The 19,384-nt window shown below is 33.8% G+C and overlaps 1 protein-coding gene across 2 annotated transcripts in view; it reads left to right on the forward strand.

The window, feature by feature from the left end:
- Positions 1-19,384, forward strand: part of Uhrf2 (ubiquitin like with PHD and ring finger domains 2) — a 78,541-nt gene that overhangs the window by 53,033 nt on the left and 6,124 nt on the right. For both annotated transcript variants that reach the window (XM_027943063.2, XM_071600631.1), the window contains 7 exons: positions 2,868-2,991; positions 3,213-3,320; positions 5,798-5,902; positions 12,155-12,261; positions 15,974-16,136; positions 16,830-16,970; positions 19,284-19,380. In XM_027943063.2, coding sequence (XP_027798864.2) covers positions 2,868-2,991; positions 3,213-3,320; positions 5,798-5,902; positions 12,155-12,261; positions 15,974-16,136; positions 16,830-16,970; positions 19,284-19,380 — 845 coding nt within the window. The remainder of the gene's footprint in view (positions 1-2,867; positions 2,992-3,212; positions 3,321-5,797; positions 5,903-12,154; positions 12,262-15,973; positions 16,137-16,829; positions 16,971-19,283; positions 19,381-19,384) is intronic.

The raw sequence follows: 19,384 nt of genomic DNA on the forward strand, positions 1-19,384 counted from the left end.
AAAAATGCTGTATATGGATGATTTTATCTAATCCTATGAAGTTGGTAAGTAGAACAGGGCTTCATGTGTGCTTGCCAGAATCTAAATGGTTTAACAAATAAAAACAAACAACCAATCAATAAATGGACTAATGATCAAAACAGACATTTCTCAAAAGAAGAAATACAAATGGCCAACAAATATCAAAAATTGTTCAACATCCTTAGCAGTCAGGGAAATGTGAATCAAAACTACACTGAGACTTCATCTCCATTTAGAATGGCAAGAATACAAATAATAATTGTTGTTGAGGATGTGGGGGGAAAGTACACTTATACATTGTTGGTGAGACTGAAAGTTAGTACCTCTTTAGAAAGCAATATGGAGATTACACAAAAAACTAGGAAGGGAACCACCATATTTCCTAGGTATACCACTGCTTGGTATTTATCCAAAATAAAATAAAAACAAAAACCAACTAAAATCAGCATACTGCAGTTATAAATGATAACATGTATAACAATGTATATAGCAGCACAATTCACAATAGTCAATGAATTGTGAAACTGAATTATGAAACTGACCTAGGTGCTCATCAACAGATGAATGGATAAATAAATTGTGGTATATATACACAATGAAGTTTCACTTGGCCATAAAGAAAAATAAAATTATTTCATATACTTGTAAATGGATAGAACTGGAAAATATCATGCTGAGTGAAATAAACCAGACTCGGGAGTCAAATGCTTTCTCTCATATGCAAACTAGAAAGAGGGATAAAAGAAGAATTTTTTAAAAGTATGAAAATAGAAGGGAGACCAATAGAGGAGAAAAAGGGGATTGAGGGAAAGAGAAGAAGAAGACAAGGAGAAGTACTGGGGAACAAAAACTACCAAATTATGCTATGTCCATATATAAATATACCACAATGAGTCTTGCCATATGTGTAATTAGAATAATAGAAGGGGGATCAGTAGAATAAAACAAGGAGATGGGGAATGAAAAGGAAGGTACTAGGAAGTGAGATTGATAATTATGTTTTGTGCATTAAAAATATAGCACCACTAAAAAGAAATTTTAAAATACAATTTTAAAAAGTGATTAGAAGAAAGACTGGGGAAAATGTGCCCAAAGTAATAATGAACTTTTTAATACCATATGAGGAATTTTGTTTCTTTTTTTTTAAACTATATGCTGCCATATTACTGTCATTGAGGGTTTTTAAGTAAAGGATATGACAGGTAGAAATACTGATGTCACAAGCATATAACTGGTATCAATATGAAGAACAGATTGTTCTCCATTCCTTGCTCTTTCCTTAGCCTGTTAAAAAATACGGTTGCTGTGTTATGTGTTATGACAGAGGTTGGAGGGGTGAGAGAAAGTGAAAAGGAATATAACTTCCTGTCACCTCCTAGCTTGCATGATCATACTCTAAATTTTACCTTTGCTTCTAACTCTTATTTCCAAAGTCTCATATTTTTCTTTCCTCTTGTTCAGTGTATAGTTTGTTCCTGATTCTCTAAAATGGAAACCCTTCTACCTGGCCTCAGAGCTACATATCTTTTTGCTTTCCAGGAACTTCATTCCTGCAATTAATTCCTCTCCTGAATTTCTATTACTAGATCATCATCATTAGCATCTCTTGAGCCTTCAAAACTCACAAAAACCTCTCTTGATTCCATTTTTCTCTGGATTTCCATCTGTCTACCCTCTTCCCTACTCCCTTTATAGAAAAGCTATCCTTACTAATTGTTTTCATTTTCTTTCTTCCCATTTCACACCTCACAGCACTCCAGTCTGGCTTTCCTTCCCACTTCGCCTATGAATGCTTATGTAGAATTTATATATATTTTCTGTTTACAAACCCAGAGATCACATCTCAGTCCTCTTTACTGCTCAACTGGTTACTCTGTTTTTATAGATTCTATGATGTTATATGATCCTGATTTTTCATCTACTTCACTGACCTTTCCTTTTTAGTCTCTTCTTTTCCCCTTACCTGCCAGCTTTCAGGAGTTCACCTAAAGCACTGCCCACTTATTTTCTCTCTATGCTTGCTTCCTAGATGACCTCATTTAGTCATAAGACTTTAAACACCAAGCTAATAGTTCTGAATTTTTGTCTTGAAATCCAATCTCCCCTGAGTTTATATTTCTGGACCCATTTGTCTACTTGACCACCATCACAAAATTAGTCTAAATGGAGATTTGATTTTTATAAACACTTCCCCTAAAATCCTAACCCTCCCCCAGTCTTTGGTAAGTAGTTCCATCATCTTATCCACTTATTTGTACCAAAAGCTAAACCTCATCTTTAATGAGGATTATTTTTCCTCTTCCCTACTTTACATATAAGATATTAGTAAATCTTTTTCTCCAGAATCTATCTCTCTCTCTCTCTCTTTTTTTTTTTTGCGCCACATTCACCCTACCCCTACCCCCATCCCATTCCATACTACCATCTCTTCCCTGAGGGGAGATATATCTGTTGTATAGTTCAATGTTTGGTCCAGAACCATCAATTCTTTTTATTTTTGTTTTAATTAAAAGAATTTTGAATGAGTAATTTCTTTTTTTGGGATTAATGATGAGTTTAGAGTTCATGGTTTCATTGGAATCTCATCATTTTCTTTGACTTTTGAACTGAAATTGAGGATTTTTAACATTAAAATATTTAAGTTCTCTAAAAGAATGACAGGAATATTTTTTTACAGCAGCCTAATCATGTAAATATTTTGAGAAGTTAATGGCAGCTGAAGCTCTGCAATATACCCCAACCAATACATGTTAAAACTTATCCTAACCTAGAAAGGCCATTATTCTGTTACTGACCTTAATATGATATTATCAAAATTCCTTTGTTCTTTTTTTTTTCTTTTAAAGGTATTGTCCTTGCTGTAAAACTGATTCCAGTGAGGTTGTAAAGGCTGGTGAAAGACTCAAGATGAGTAAAAAGAAAGCAAAGATGCCATCTGCTAGTACTGAAAGCCGGAGAGACTGGGGCAGGGTAAAGAAGAATTCCTTTTTTTCCTAATAGCAAATTATAGTATGTAATGAATGTTTCAGTACCAGTAGTAGTAATGGTATAAAAGGTTAAATAATATAATTGTTAATATCAGCAATATTTAAATTACATAAATAGTTGATTTTCTGTTTTATTCACATCTTGTCTTTCATTAAGATTTAACATAATTGATTTCTCAAACAGCTAATTTTGTGACTTTACAGGGAATGGCTTGTGTTGGTCGTACAAAAGAATGTACTATTGTCCCCTCTAATCATTATGGACCTATTCCTGGTATTCCTGTTGGATCAACTTGGAGATTTAGAGTTCAGGTATGTTTTTTAATTGGTTAGTTGAAATGGTAAAATTGGGTATAGTTAAAACAGAAGTAAGTTTTAACAATATATTGATTGTAAATGGACCTTGCTGTTAGCACGTGGTGTTCATTTGTTAGAATGAAAGATTTTCTTTGGGATAGGTGTGCTCTTCCTTAGCAGATGACACACAGGAACATATATCACAGACTTAGTGATGAGCTATGCTTTCTTATCACATTGTTTTACTCTTCTATTATAGTTACAATGTTAACATTATTGGTAAGCTTTCTAAAGAATTTTTCTTACAAAAAGTTTAATATTTAAAATATATGGGTTGGAGTTGTGGCTCAGTGATAGAGCGCTTACGTGGCACATGTGAGGCACTGGGTTTAATCCTCAGCACCACTTAAAAATAAATAAATAGGAGGTGGGGGTTGTGGCTCAGTGGTAAAGCACTCGCCTAGCATAGGTGAGGCATTGGGTTCAATTCTCAGCACCATATATAAATAAATTCATTAAGTAAAGTTCCATTGACAACTTAAAAAAATTAATAAATAAAATAAAGTTATTTAAAAAATAAAATGTAAGTTTTTCTTTAAGCCACATGTTAAATTCTCATTTAGTGTCATTGAACTCTAAGCTTGCTTTGGGTATTTTCTTGAGGCTTATCCTCCTGAATGAATGCTGAGATATTGGGCAGAAGGAAATGCTAGCTAATCCAGGAATAAAATTATTTCTCTTTTCCCCTTGAGGAAGACAGTGTTATATTTATTCCTGATTTCCTTTTCAGAATATTAATTCTATCATGGGAAATTTAATGTGGAAAAAAATCTCTAAAGCAATTTCCAATTAGCAATATCTATGATTCATGACTTTAATTAAGATAGGTTTTAATTTTTATGTTCAGTGGCCCTGATACTTAGACTTTTAATACAGTTTTAAAATTAAAATAACATTATACATGGAACAGATTGAAAAATTAAATTGATTTGTATTTTTTAAAACCTCCCCTACTTTTCATCCCCATTTTCTGTTTCTTAAAGAGAAAATTTTAATTATTTCCCCCGGATTTACCTCATTATTTCTAAATAACATATTTATGTGGTTTTCTTTCTTTCATACTTTATTGAAAGATGAACATTTAGTTTAGTACTTATGTTTGTTGTGGAATAACTATATCATAATTTTGGCTGAATTGGTAATCAGGATTTACATTTTTATGGCTCTAAGTAAAGTTGTATAAATAAATGTAATATAAAATGCTGTAAATATTTTTATTTACTTCATTATGTTTGTGTGTGTATATATCTGTCACTAATTCATTCCCAAACTTTAAAAGCCCCTTTAACATGGTCTAAGGTGATTATGAAGTTGTTGGCCTCAACAACTAATTAGATGGATTTGCTATTTAGAGAAAAAGAGAACAGATTTGTTTTTACCAAGGTTAGTGAGGTGGGGAAAGCAAATGGCCCGGTTTCTTGCTAAAGTGGTGGATGTTTTTAAGACCTAAGCCTTTCCAGGTTCTGTTGCTCTTATTAGCTTCTAAAGTGTCATCTTTTCTCATGCTTCCTATGCAAGCTTAAATTTCAGCTTCCTTTAACTCTGCTAAGAGCAATCTTATGACAAAGAGATGAATTATAATACCTTTCTGAAGGAGTTTGAAATACACAAAGAAGTAACACTTTTTTCAGAGAGGCAGAATTCAATATATATGAGAAAAAGCTGTAGGTAACTGAAATAGAATAGTATCACTAAACTGGAATAAGTTGAGTAACATCAAAAAATTTTGGTATAAGCATATAGTTTTCCATGAAGGAGATACAGGAGATACAGCTGAGAAAATAGAAGCCAGATTAAGAGAGGTGTATTGACATGCTTAACTTGGGCTGAATACTGTGAGACTATTGAATATATTTTGAAGAAGTTGAAAATGAGACTCAGTTCTTAAAAGAATCATTCTGTTTATGATAGATACAGTGGGTTTGAGTAACTAAAACTGGAGGCAATGAAAGATGGTCTATTATAAACATTCATGTTTCAAACTAATGTTGCACACCTGAAGTAGAAAAAAAGTTGGATTCAAGGGATTTAGAAGGGAAAATCAGGATCCTTGTGACCAAATGGTTTGGGGGAATGTGGAAGAAGTATAAAGTTTAAAATGATTTTGCAAACTGATAGGGAACAGTCATAATCAAAGAGAAAGAAGGGAAAAGAGGTTTCAATAACTAATAGTTCCTTTTTAGCTGTTAAGCTAAAGTCCCAATTATAAAAGAAGATAATTATTTAATAATATGAAACTCAGAATTCTAGACCTACTTATTTTAGGCTTATTAGCTCAGTGCTTTTAGGGGTTTTAGGAGGAGAACTAAATGAAAAAGCAAAAAACCCAACTCTGCTTAGATTTTTAAGGTACAATAATAAATGAGAAATAATTTTCTAAATGTAACTCAACTGTTCAGAGGTAATGTGGTCTCATTTTACTTATTTTATAGGTGAGCGAAGCAGGTGTTCATAGGCCCCATGTTGGTGGAATTCATGGTCGCAGTAATGATGGGGCTTATTCTCTTGTCCTGGCTGGTGGATTTGCGGATGAAGTAGTAAGTCATCATATGACTTTGTTCTTTAGAATCTGTCCTGATCATTCAGCAGATTACAAAAGCTTTGTCTAGGCTACAACAAATACTATCTCTTTTTAGCATTGTTTTTATATTGAAGCAATCAGTTTTATACAGTTATAAGGGAAATCAGTTGGCAGTGTCTAGTCTTTACATTACTGATTTGACATACACATATTTATATTTGTAACTGAATATCCTGAGGAGATACTGCATTCTCAATGGAGCTGTTTTTTTAAATATTTTTAAATTTTTTAAATTGTTGATGGACCTTTATTTTATTTATTTATATATATGCGGTGCTGAGAATCGAACCCAGTGCCTCACACGTGCTAGGCAAGCGCTCTACCACTGAGCCACAGCCACAGCCCTCAATGGAACTATTTTTAAAAATTAAACTTACTACTTTGAAATAATTGTAGATCACAGTGATTAATTGTAGCATTAGAAATAATGCATACATCCTGTTCCCTCCACCCAGTTTCCTCCATTAGTGACATTTTATAAAACCGTGTAGCACAATATCACAACCAGGATATTGACGTTGACACAATAATGCTACTGAACATTTTTGTCACAATCTCCATTGTCTTGTTGCCCTTTGATAGTTATACCCATTGTACTAGGTCTTCAAGCCCTCCCTAACCCCTGATAATCATTAATGTGCTCTTCATTTATATAATTTTGTCACTTCAGAAATTTTTATAAATGGGGTTATGGATGTAGCTCAGTGATAGAGCATTTGCCTGGCATACACAAAGGCCTGGGTTTAGTCACCAGCATGGCGGAGGGGGGGGGTGTTTAATAAATGGAATCATGTATTTTATAACCTTTGGTACTGACTGACTTTCTTCACTTAGCATGATTCTCCAGAAATTGTGACAGGTGTCAATGATTCATTCCTTTTTATTGCTGAGTATTAGTCCATGGTAAGGATGTACCACAGTTGACTATTCACCTGTTGAAGGACTATCTGGATTACTTCCAGTTTTTAGCTATTATGAATAAAATTGTAGTAGACTTTTGTGTACAGTCTTTTTGTAAGCATAAATCCTTATTTCTCTGGAATAAACATCAAGAAGTACAATTCCTACGTCATATGATAGTGGCATGTTTAGCTTTTTTCAAAAGATTGCCAAACTTTATTTCAATTTTATCTCAGTAAAGCTATGGGGAAAAGAAAGATTGCCACACTTTTCCAGAGTTAACTGTATATACCATTTTACATTACCATCAGCAAGATATGAGTGATTAAATTTCTCTGCATTGCACCAGCGTTTGCTGCTGTTGCTACTTTTTATTGTAGCCATAATGATAAGTGTGTAATTTATCTCATTTTTAGGATTTTAGGGAGATTGAACCCAGAAGCATTTTATTACTAAGCTATATTCTAGCCACTGCCTGCACTACCTCCCCTTCCCACCCCGCTTTTTTTAAATGTTGAAACAGGATCTCACTATTGCCCAGGCAGGTCTTGAGCTTGAGCTCTCCTCCTGCCTTAGCCTCCAAAGCAGCTGGGTTTACAGCTGCATGTCACTTTGCCCAGAAGTTCTTCTTATTTTAATTTGCATTTCCCTAATGGCTAATGATATTGGACATCATTCATTGGCTTATTTGTCATCTCTATAGCCTCTTTGGTAGCATAGTCCTTCAGGCGCTTTTTTTTTTTAACCTTTTTTTTTTCAGAAGCTAAATTATTTTTCTTTTAAAAAGTTATTTTATTATAAAATGACTGCCATAATGTATTTATATATTCTATGAAAGGTTTTAAGGAAAATATCTGTATGCCAAAGACACTAAATTTTTTTGTGTGTGTGGTTGAAGGATTTCATCTTTATTTTTTTAATTTTTATTTTTTTTAAACTACATGACAGCAGTGGAAAGCATTACAATTCTTATTACACATATAGGGCACACTTTTTCATATCTCTATATAAAGTATGTTCATGCCAATTTATGCCTTTATACATGTACTTTTTTATTACAATTCTTAATACACATATATACCACAACTTTTTAACCCATTTTTAAATTAGGTTGTTTGGTTTTTTGCTGTTCACCATGTATTTTTTCTCCCACTCTGTTTTATTTGCTTTCTTTCATGGGATATTATGATGAATTAAAGTAGCATAGAGAACACATTTGTGGTATGCTTTTAGACAAAAATAGAAAAGTTTGCCAATTTTCTAATAGGCCAATTTGGCAGTGTATTTATATTAACATAGACGAAGAAGCAGAAAATGGAGATATTCAGGTTAGTCATTTGCAAACTTCTTTAATATACATGTTCTGAAGCTATATCTTTATCAGAAATAGTGCCAATGTTATATAGTTTATTACTGACTAGAACTTTTTGAACTGTGTAACAGAACCAACTAGAAGTGGAATCTCTTTCGCATTTATTTTTAGCATCTGGGAAGTTGTATTTGATCTGACATTTGTTGTGTATGAAACTTTGGGCAAATTACTTAACTCCAATAACTTCCCCATATGTAAAATAAAAAAATTGTAACATTATTTTATATCAGGAAGAGGGTTATGTTAAATTATGTAGTCCTGGAAACATAACGAGGACTCAGATGGTAATTATATTCTCTGTAGCAGAAACAGATCTTAAATATATGAAGTAAATTCAACATATAAAGCTAAATATGAGTACCAAGTTTAAGTGGAAGAATAGGTGTTACTATTTCTTTTTTTTCCATTTTTCTAATATAATTGCTAGTTGAACACTAACACATTTGTGGAAAAATGAAAGGTTAAGTATTTACTTGTGTTAAATAGTTAATTCTAACTGTGTTAAATAATATAAAGAATATAATTTATAATAATAATTTATTTTATATAATTTATATTATATAATTATAATTATATAATTTATAATATAATTTATTTTAGGACTAAGCTGATATACAGACTTAGTTGCCAGCTAAGATGTATATGCAGATGTTAAAGTATAAGTGTTTTCAACATTTTGCTCTATTATAGGCAAGGAATAGGTGAGGGAAACTTAAATAAGCTTTTCTTTCTTTTAAAATAAGCTTTTTTTATTTGAGAGAAATTTGATGTAACCTTGAATTTGATGTAACATTCATGTAGCCAGTGATCTTTGTTCTGTTTGGGTGAATGGACATGAAACTCTTAAGTACCTGTTGACAAACTAGTTAATATTTAGTCTAGAAACTTGAGAATTAGCCAAATGCTAGTTTTTGTGTCCTGTATTTGGGTGATCTTTCTTGAAAAGTAAGGACCCTAAAAAGTGATTGGCCTCTTCTCAGTTATTTTGAGAAGCAGATTACTTAGAAGAAGACTTTGAAACCACACTGTAGGGTTTGCATCCTGGAGCCATTTCTTCCTTGCTATGGGTTTAGCATGTTATGGAACCTTTCCCTGATCTGTAAAATAAGGTTTACACACTTAGCTCATAGACTTAATGTGAAGGTAGAATTATGTGAAGGCTTAATGTGTTGGTAGAATTAGTTGTATGCTGCTGGGTGTGGTGGAGTATGCCTGTAATCCCAGTGACAGTGCCTTGGGAGGCAGAGGCAGGAAGATCATGAGGTTGAGACGAGCACTGGCAATTTAGCAAGATCCTGTTTCAACAACGGGTCAGGGTCGGCGGGCTGGGATGTAGCCCAGTGGTAGATAACCCTGGGTTCAATTAACCCTGGGTTAATTATATGTAAAATGTTTATTAACCCCACATACACAGTAAGTGGTAAGTAGGCATTATCAATTGTAGTGGTAGTACCCAGTTTTGCAGGCATGTAAAGGTTATTATTGAAAGAAAAACTGGCAAAAAAATGAGGTTTTGTTCTATATAGACTTGAATTAAAGAATCCTTAAAGTATCTGGGAAAAGTGTTGTGGTCTTAATTGTGCTTTAGGATAGTTTATCTGATAATATTTATGGGGGATGTTGAGAAGATTAAGATAAAGGTCTTCCATGTGATAAGATTGATGATAGGAATGGGAACATGCAGCTGGTCTTGGGCAGCAACTTCAAAAACTTATAAGAATAGAGACTGGGAAATTGCATTTCTCTGGGGGCAGCATCGTGACCCTTTTCAAGAGACAGGTATTTTATTTATTTATAAATAAAAGCTCTTCCTAGGCAGTATCCTCATTTAGGCTCCTACTAGGGGCACAAGTTAGAGGATGATGGACTTGGAGATGCAACAAATTTAGGCTGATAATTTTTCCTTAGGAAAAATAATCTGAAATAATGTTGACTGAACTCTGGCAAGTCTTCTCCTTCCTCTGATAATATAGAAGTTTTTGTTGTTATAATCATTGAATTACAGATGAGTTAATATTGTAGAATTTTAACTATTATTTTTGATCCTTGATTATTTTGTTATTTGTTACCTGAGGAACAATCAGAAATGTTTTTGTAATCCCACTATTTGGAAGGCTGAAGCAGGAGGATTGCAACTTCGAGACCAGATTCAGCAGCCAAAATTGTCTCTAAAAATGAAAGGACTAGGGGTACATCTTGTTGGTAGAGCACCCCTGAATTAAATCCCCAGTACTGAAAATATAAATAAAATTAAATTTTTTTAAAAATTGAGGCAATTGAAAAAAAGAAATGTTCTAGATATATTTACTAGAATTCCTTTAATTGTAACATACATTAAAGATGAAATTCCTCAATGTCTTATTTTCTTTAAATAGAGACCTCAATATTAGACCAACAAAAAGTGAATTCAAGGTTTGGGGGCCAGTAAAAACACTTTTAAAGGACAGGATTTTAGTTAGGCTTTTAATCCAAAGGGAAACAAATGAAAAGAGGGGTATAATTGACCTCAGCAAGTAAAAATTTAGTAGAGAAAATGAGAAAAACATCAGAAAAAAAAAACAATTAAAGTGATGTTTAGCTAATGTTGGTAGAATTAGTTATATGCTGCTGGGTGTGGTGGAGTATGCCTGTAATCCCAGTGACAGTGCCTTGGGAGGCAGAGGCAGGAGGATCATGAGTTTGAGACCAGCATTGGCAATTTAGCAAGATCCTGTTTCAAAAACGGGGCAGGGTCGGGGGGCTGGGATGTAGCCCAGTGGTAGAATAACCCTGGGTTCAATCCCTAGCAACCCCCCCCCCCAAAAAAAGAAGTTGTGTATTGATGGTTACTTCAGTTACTTTTCTCAACTACTGATGGTTATTTTTTCTCAACTTATTTTGAGTTACCAAATCACCTAAAGACTTAGTAATACTGATCTAAATTTTTAGCATTACAGAAATAATTGTGTAGTTTGTTGATATAACATTTTCTTTTAGCATTTTTCTTTTACATTTAGTAGATATTAAATACTGCTTTAATTTTCAAATTATTTTCCAAATTTTTTAATAGTAGAATGAGTATTTTACCTAAATATATAGATGAACTCAAGAGTATGAAATGTAGAGAATGAATTATGCTATTAGAATTCTAATATGAAATTTTAAGATAAACTTGCCTCATAAAAATTTTTTAATGTCAACATTAGGATTTGAATATTTGTCACCAAATTTAGGTATGGTGTAGATGACAGCTATGAATTCAGTTATGGACTGTTTGTGAAAGTGGTACTGTCCTATGAAGAATATAAGGACTGAGGATGTAGCTCAGTGATAGAGCATTTGTCTAGCATGGGCAAGGCCTTGTGTTCAATCCCCAGCACCACAAAAATAAAAGCCAGATATGATGGCACATACCTCTAATCCCAGCTACTCAGAAAACGGAGACAGGAGGATTGTAAATTTGAGGCCAGCCGGGGCAATTTAGCAAGACCCTGTCTCAAGATAAAATAAAAAGGGCTGGGAGTCTAGCTCAGCGGAAGAGCATTTGTCTAGCATGTGTGAGGCCCTGAATTCAATACCCTGTATTGAGTGTGGGCATATAAACTAGTATTGATATGTTTATTAACACTGAATTAAATTAAATCTAATATTTCTAACTCATAAGACCCTGTCTTGTAACATTCTGAGGATTATTTGGCTACATATATATAGCTTGAGAATAGCCATGTTTGGAGATGTTGGAAGCTAGAACTAGAAAGTGAAACTAATTTAGATCAAGTGATATATCTTGAAGGTATATCACTTGATCTGAATTTTGCATTATTTTGATAGACCATGAGTTCAATATTGTAAACATGTCCGTTCACAATATTCTAATTAAATGTTCTGACTCTAAAATAAGAATTTGTGAAATTATACTTGCATTTAATATCTTAATGTAAAAATCTTCTCCTATAGGACCGAGGTGATGAATTCACATATACTGGAAGTGGTGGTAAAAATCTTGCTGGTAATAAAAGAATTGGTGCACCATCAGCTGATCAAACATTAACAAACATGAACAGGTACTGTTGTAAAGATGCTTAGAATTTGGATGTTGTATGAAAATTTGATTGTAGGATCGTAACTTGTAACTTATGCTGCAAGGCAGAATCGTAAATTAGGAATTAAAGAATTGAAATTAAAATTCCATCACCTGATTATATACTTATAAGCATCCTAATTTTTTTTCTAATTTATTTTTTTAATACTGTTAATTTTCAAAAGGCATAATTCCCAGTCTTGCTTAATACATGTGTTATACTTTTTTTTTAAAAAAAGTCTATCTTTAAAGAAAAGGAAGATATATAATTTAAGTAAAAGTAAAAATGAGGCAGCTTGTTTACTGTGCCATAAGTTAAAAACAAAGTGATGTGGGCTGGGGAAATAACTCAGTTGGTAGACTGCTTGCCTTGCATGCACAAAGCCCTGGGTTCAATCCTCAACACCACAAAATAATAATATTAATAATAGTAATAATAATAATAAATAAAGTGATGTTCTCTTCAACATAGATTTCTTTTAAATTGACAAACTTCCTTTTAGAGGAGACTCACTAATGTGAAATAGTGTTGTGATTAGGAGCCACATGTACATAAATGAAATATAAGATAAATCAGATCTGCACTCAAGCTTTTATGTTAATAAGTTGCCTTTTGAGTGTTATAAAAGAGAATCTTTGTTTGGTTACCAATGATCTTTTCAAAATAAATCTCCTTCAGGCATTACAAAAGAGCCACCTTGTGCTTACCTTTATTCTGTAGAAATATTAATGACATTCTGGCTCCCACGGGAACATAAAACTTAATTTCACAATTTTTTTTGTAAATGCATGCTAATATCAATGTTAAGAACAGATAAGTAACCCAAACCAACAGATAACAAAGATCACAGTATAACATGTCACTGTAAGTATTTGTGATCGTTTTATATAGTTAAAATTTTGTGTATTATCTAGTAAGAGTATTTTCACTGAATCTAAATCTCTTGGTTTTAAAAGCATCCCCTTAATTTCTAATTACCATGTGAAGTAGAGAATATACCAGTATGATTTCAAGACTTTACTGCATACTGAGTTACACAGAATCTCTGTTTTTGTGTCCTGTATATTATTTCTGACAGTAGGATTATTTTACTGAACCAGCAGAGAAGACGGGTCAGATTTGCTGGTGAAAAAAAAAAAAAGCATTCCTGAGGCAGGAGTCCAAACCCTAGCTATATACCTTTTCCACCAAGAAGACAGTTCTTCAGGAGGAATGATCTTTAAAAAAGTTAAAAGTACTTTGACCTATTTTTGTCAATGAAAATATATCTTGGATGTTCAAAACGTCTTTTTAAAGTTGTCAGATCTGAAAATTATATTGTCCCGTTAATAATGAGACTATTTTACTTGTATGAAACTTCTTTCATCAGTACCCACACTTGTAATGTAGATCCCTTTCAAGTGTTTATACATACAAATCTAAACACTGTGAAAATCTCTTTAGAAAATAATTGACCCATTAAAATGTTTGCTATTAAAAGGGAAGTTATGAAAATGAAATATTAACTGAAGAAAATTTAGGGTTGACTTGCCACATAGACTTTAACATCCACTTGGCTACTTTAAACATTAAACTTTACACCATCTGACTAAAAAGACCTTTAGGGCAAAGAGACCTATGTCTTAGGAACACGAAAACTGGGATGAGAGGCCTTTAAGTTTGACCCATAGGTTGCTCTTTCCCAAATAGTATATGGTACAATTCCTTTACCTTTTGCTTCTCTGCTGAGAGAAAATTTAACATTTTTTTGCTACTGAAAAGTTTACCCCTAGTTCTTCCCAACTCTTTCACTTTAAGGAACTAAAGAAGGTAGCAAGGCAACCTGGCCATCCTTTATCAGGGAATTTAGAAGCAAATGATTGGGGGAGCTACAGATAGAGTAATGGAAGAGCTTTGTTGTTGTTTTGCCTAGTTTCATCCTTTAGACACTTCTTACATTATTGAATGACTTTTGCGCTTACCTGAAGCCAGAACTGAGTCCACAGTTCCAGTCAATGGTGGCAGTAATTATGAGTGAAGACTCCTTGAGCTTTAAAGTATGTCTCTCATTGAAATGAGGTGGTAATTACCCTCCCCCTTTAAGAAAATGAAATATACTTTTTAATTTTTTTTTCAATCAGTCATTGAACCTAAGGGCACTCATCCGCTGAGCCACATCCCCCACTATTTTCATTATTTTGAAACAGAGTCTCACTAAGTTGCTTAGGGCCTTACTAAATTGCTGAATCTGGCTTTGAACTTGCAATCCTCCTGCCTCAGTCTCCCAAGCTGCTGGGATTACAGGCATGGGCCACTGCACCCAGCCAAAGTATGTATATCTTGATAGGTATTTCATAAGTAAGATATAAATACTAGCCCTAGAGTTAATGGCTATATTTTCTTCTACCTCCCAAAGTTGTTTTTTATTTTATTTAGAGACAGCATCTCACTGAGTTGCTTAGCACCTTGCTTTTTGCTGAGGCTGGCTTTGAACTCGTGATCCTCCTGTCTCAGCCTCCCAAGCTGCTGGGATTACAGGTGTGCGCCACCACACCTGGCTACCTACCAAAGTTTTAAAGTATCTACCTCCCTTTTTGATAAAAAAGATAATTTGGTAAGCTTTATTTTGACTACCGCTATAAAAGTTGTTTTTAAAAACAAAATACTTTAAGCTTGTTTACTTTAAATATATAACTGTGATCAAGTGGTTCCTTTTCAACAGGTTAGTCATAGTCTTAACATTTACTTTTTTGAGACTACATAAAAGAACCTTGCCCTGAAAAAGTATTTTGTATAATATCCGATTTGATCAGATTGGGAATACTTTTTTTTTTTCCTAAGCCTTATGTGTTCTCAGTGTTTTCTTGTCACTTAAGTTAGGAAGTAGGTATCTCAGAGGAGAATACTGGTTTTAAACAAATTGTGCTATTTTTGGTAGGACTGGGTTCTCCCAAGAAAAGTCTTCTAACATCTGATTACCTCATTGATTTTTTTTTTTTTTTTATTACTACCTGAGTACACACACTAAAAAGTTTGGTTAAGTCAGATGCTCACTCCAGCTCAGTGTTCCTCCCTGTCTATATGTCATCAGTAACTGGTAGTGATCTCAAATAGTCAGAAATTCTTAGTATCATGATATAGCACAAGTGTTTTGATTCTTCAGTCTTATTTAAATTTATCTTTCTGTGAAGACCTTTGAAGAATATTCTCTTATTTGTTCTTAATATCCCTTAAACTTTCAGGATTCTCTTGTCTGGAAAGTGGAAAGTACCTTACCTTGTTGGCAAATTAATTTTCCTGGATTTCTTTCTAATTATTCCAGCAATTTGCTATACTCCCTTATCAAAAAAAGATTAAAACAATCACTTGCTTTAGTTTTCCAACATTCTCCCTTCCTTCAACAAATGTTATTTAAAGAAAATTCCATGTATTTTTAGTTGTTTTCTATTATACGTGGCACAGATGTTGTTACTTTCAGAAGAACCCTACAGGCTATATGAGAACCAATCCCCTGGCTTGGGGGTGACATCAGAAAACTGATTTGTCTTCTCTGCTGGTGGGGGAAAGCTAAATCCTATTATCTAGAATAATATGGAAAGAATCATAGAATCTTAACCATCAGGTAAGGCATAATTCACCTTTTAATGGAGCTAATGACTCAATTATATACATGAAGAAAGATTACTTGGTATAAAGACTTTGTTTTATTTTTTAGGGCATTGGCCCTAAACTGTGATGCTCCATTGGATGATAAAATTGGAGCAGAGTCTCGGAATTGGAGAGCTGGTAAGCCAGTCAGAGTGATACGCAGTTTTAAAGGGAGGAAGATCAGCAAATATGCTCCTGAAGAAGGCAACAGATATGATGGCATTTATAAGGTGCTCTATCTGGCATGACATCTTATTAGTCATTCTTCCTGGGCTTTCAAGACAGGGTTGCCACAGGGAATTAAAATGGATGGGCTAAGGGAAAAAGTGGGAATAGTGTTGGTATTTCTACTTTTTCTGGAAATTTAACAGATGCACAAAGTGAACTCTTAACTCTAATACTTTAAAAAAAATTTAAAAAGTTATTTGAAGTTTCTAAGTGCAGTTATTTTGGGTTAAGATCTTTTAAATAAGTATGTATTTTCTATGATAAACTTTTAAATAATTTGGCCATTATAAATCTTGATTCTCATATCTTTTCAGAATGCTTTTAATTGTAATGATTAATAGATTTTCAAAGCAGAACACATTATAATATTAAAATAGAATTGTATTCTTTGTTTAAAATTAGAGGCATCAATTGCCACCATTATTATCTACTTAATATGCAAAATTCACTGAATGAGCATAATTTTGTTAATATATTAAATTTATAGCAATGTTTTCAAACATTAGAACTATCTTAATAGAAGACAAGGTCAAAACAATATTTTAGTGAATATTCTTGATTATTTACTATTCTTACAGCAAAGCAAGTATCTTATGAAGTTGCACTTAATTCTGGAAAGTTTACTTAAACCACTGATATAATTATAAATAAGCCTAAACTTAATCTCAATCTTGTACTGAAATATTATGATGTAGGTGGTGAAATACTGGCCAGAGATTTCATCCAGCCATGGATTCTTGGTTTGGCGTTATCTTTTAAGAAGAGATGATGTTGAACCTGCTCCTTGGACCTCTGAAGGAATAGAACGATCAAGGAGATTGTGTCTGCGTTTACAGGTTAGATTACATTTGACTAGGATACTTTTGTTCATAAAAATGTATACCTCTATACTATCTATCTGCCTAACAGTGGATATAACTCATATAGCAATTGATCAGTGGAATATAAGGGGTGAGGAATAAGATCATGCAATTATACAGATGCAAAAGGAGTAAGAAGGTATCATCCTAATTGTCAAACTACCCTAGGACCAAGGGTTGTGCTTGGGAAAAACTGATCTTGTCAATGCAAAATGAAATATTTCCAATTGGATTTGGAGACAATTTGAAGTATAAAAAAAAGAGATTCATGAAATTTTGGTTTAGGAAGTCTTGAGTCCAGATATTTATTCTAGAGGGCATAGGGGGTATATCTCTGGCAGGGGAAGGGTGGGGAGGTGGCTTTTAAGAGTGTTCTGCTTTTTACCCTTCTCACTTTTCCTCACCCCTTTTCTCTCTTCCCCTGCAAAGCTGCTTCCCTGCCCTGCCATCATTTTTAGTGCTTTGCCTTTTTTTCCCCTTTGCCCATGTTCAGCTGCTAACCCATAAAAGACTTTGTTGGTTTTGTGTGCATACTGGATGGTATGAATGCATTCCCCTTTCACTGCCTGTATACCCTAGACTTTGTCCCTAACACTGATGTCAGAGCATGGTTTGAGTTTATCCCCATCATTCCCCATTGTCGTGCTTCCTGTAGAGACTGCCAGCTTTGTCATTTCCCCTGGCTCTGCCCACACTGCATGTGTAGGGGCTGAACTATGGGCAAGTGTCTGACCACCCATGCAGGTGAGTGTGTGTCTTCTAGTGCAAGTCTGTTTCTGTTTTTGTTCTTTTTAAATACATAGGATTATTTAAATGAGATCCACCAGCTGCTTAACTAATCACCAAAATAATTATTTTTATAACTAAATATACAAATCCATTTTCAAAAGATTTTTTCAAGCCAGAATGTGGTGCCCATGCCTATAATCCCCTCAGCGTAAGAGGCTGAGGCAGGAGAATTGCAAGCTCAAAAGCCAGCCTCAGCAACTTAGTGAAACCTTGTCTCTAAATAAAAAAGGGCTGGGGATGTGGCTTAGTGGATGAGTGCCCCTAGGTTCAATCCCTGGTACAAAAAAAAAAAAAAAAAAAGATTTTTTTAGATCCCAGTGTTCAGAGCATTGTTCTAGATAGGTTCAATTTGAAACTGTGAGCAGAAGCATGTAAGCCCATTTACTATAGTGAATGAGTAACATCATTGATTAGGACATAAATGCATGGATCTTTAAACAAGAGCATTCTCATAAAAGTCTGTTCCACCTGCCCCACCTCTAACCCATGAAAAAGGTCATCAATAAAACATAAGGGTACTTAGAACAAGGTGAGGCAGATAATAACTGCTCACTAAATGGTAGCTAATATCTGCAAAAAAACCCATAAGGGTAATAGATAGAATTTATCCCTTAAACTCTCTTAGGTGGCTTTATGTATAAAGCACCAATTAAAAATAAAAAACCAGGGCTGGGGTTGCGGCTCAGTGGCAGAGTGCTTGCCTAGCATGTGTGAGGCACTGGGTTGGATCCTCAGCACCACATAAAAATAAATAAATGAAGATATTATGCCCATATACAATTTAAAAATATTTTTAAAAATAAAATTAAGAATTAGTGAAAGGAAGACCAGTAGAGTAGAGAAAGGAGAATAGGGGAAGGGAAAGTGAAATGGCCCACCAGGGACTGAAATGGAGTAAATTAAATTACATGCATGTATGATTATGTCAAAATGAACCTAACTATTATGTGTAACTATAATGTACTAATAAAAGCATTTTTTTTAAAGTCTGTTATGTGGTAGAAAATTGAATAATTTACATTTTATAAAAGCTTTCTCTATCTCCGTACCTAATTTTGGAAGATGAGAAATTTGTCCCTTAATTTTCTATTTTAGATTGACTCCACAGTTTGCTATAATACATCTATCTGATTACTGTCTGTTGTGTTCTATGGTTGCTCTTCACTTTACCTTATCTAGATTCTTCTTTTCTTAAACTTCTCAAACTACATAGACATAACTTAAGATTTTTTGTTTCTTAGATCTGAAAGTAAGATCATTATATTATAAAATGGAATGTTTTAGCAGTAAAAGCTACATAGTTTTATACTGGATTGGGGATTTTACTACTCTTCTATCCTTTGAAATTTTCTTTTTTAATTGTGTATCTCCTTTGTGTGAATTCTTAAAATTTGTGGAAGTATAGACCACCTCCCTTAAAATTTCTCACTGGGATCTAGAGTCTCCCTTCTCTGTGAGGCTTAAGTCTTTGTTGTCCTTTTCACCCTCCACCACCATCAGTATCCAGCAGGTTACCCTTCAGATAAAGAAGGGAAGAAGACTAAAGGGCAGTCAAGGAAGCAGGCCAACAAAGCTACAAAAAGACCAGCCTCAGATGGTAA

This window comes from Marmota flaviventris, chromosome 13, assembly GCF_047511675.1.
Source record: "Marmota flaviventris isolate mMarFla1 chromosome 13, mMarFla1.hap1, whole genome shotgun sequence".
Classification (NCBI taxonomy): domain Eukaryota; kingdom Metazoa; phylum Chordata; class Mammalia; order Rodentia; family Sciuridae; genus Marmota; species Marmota flaviventris.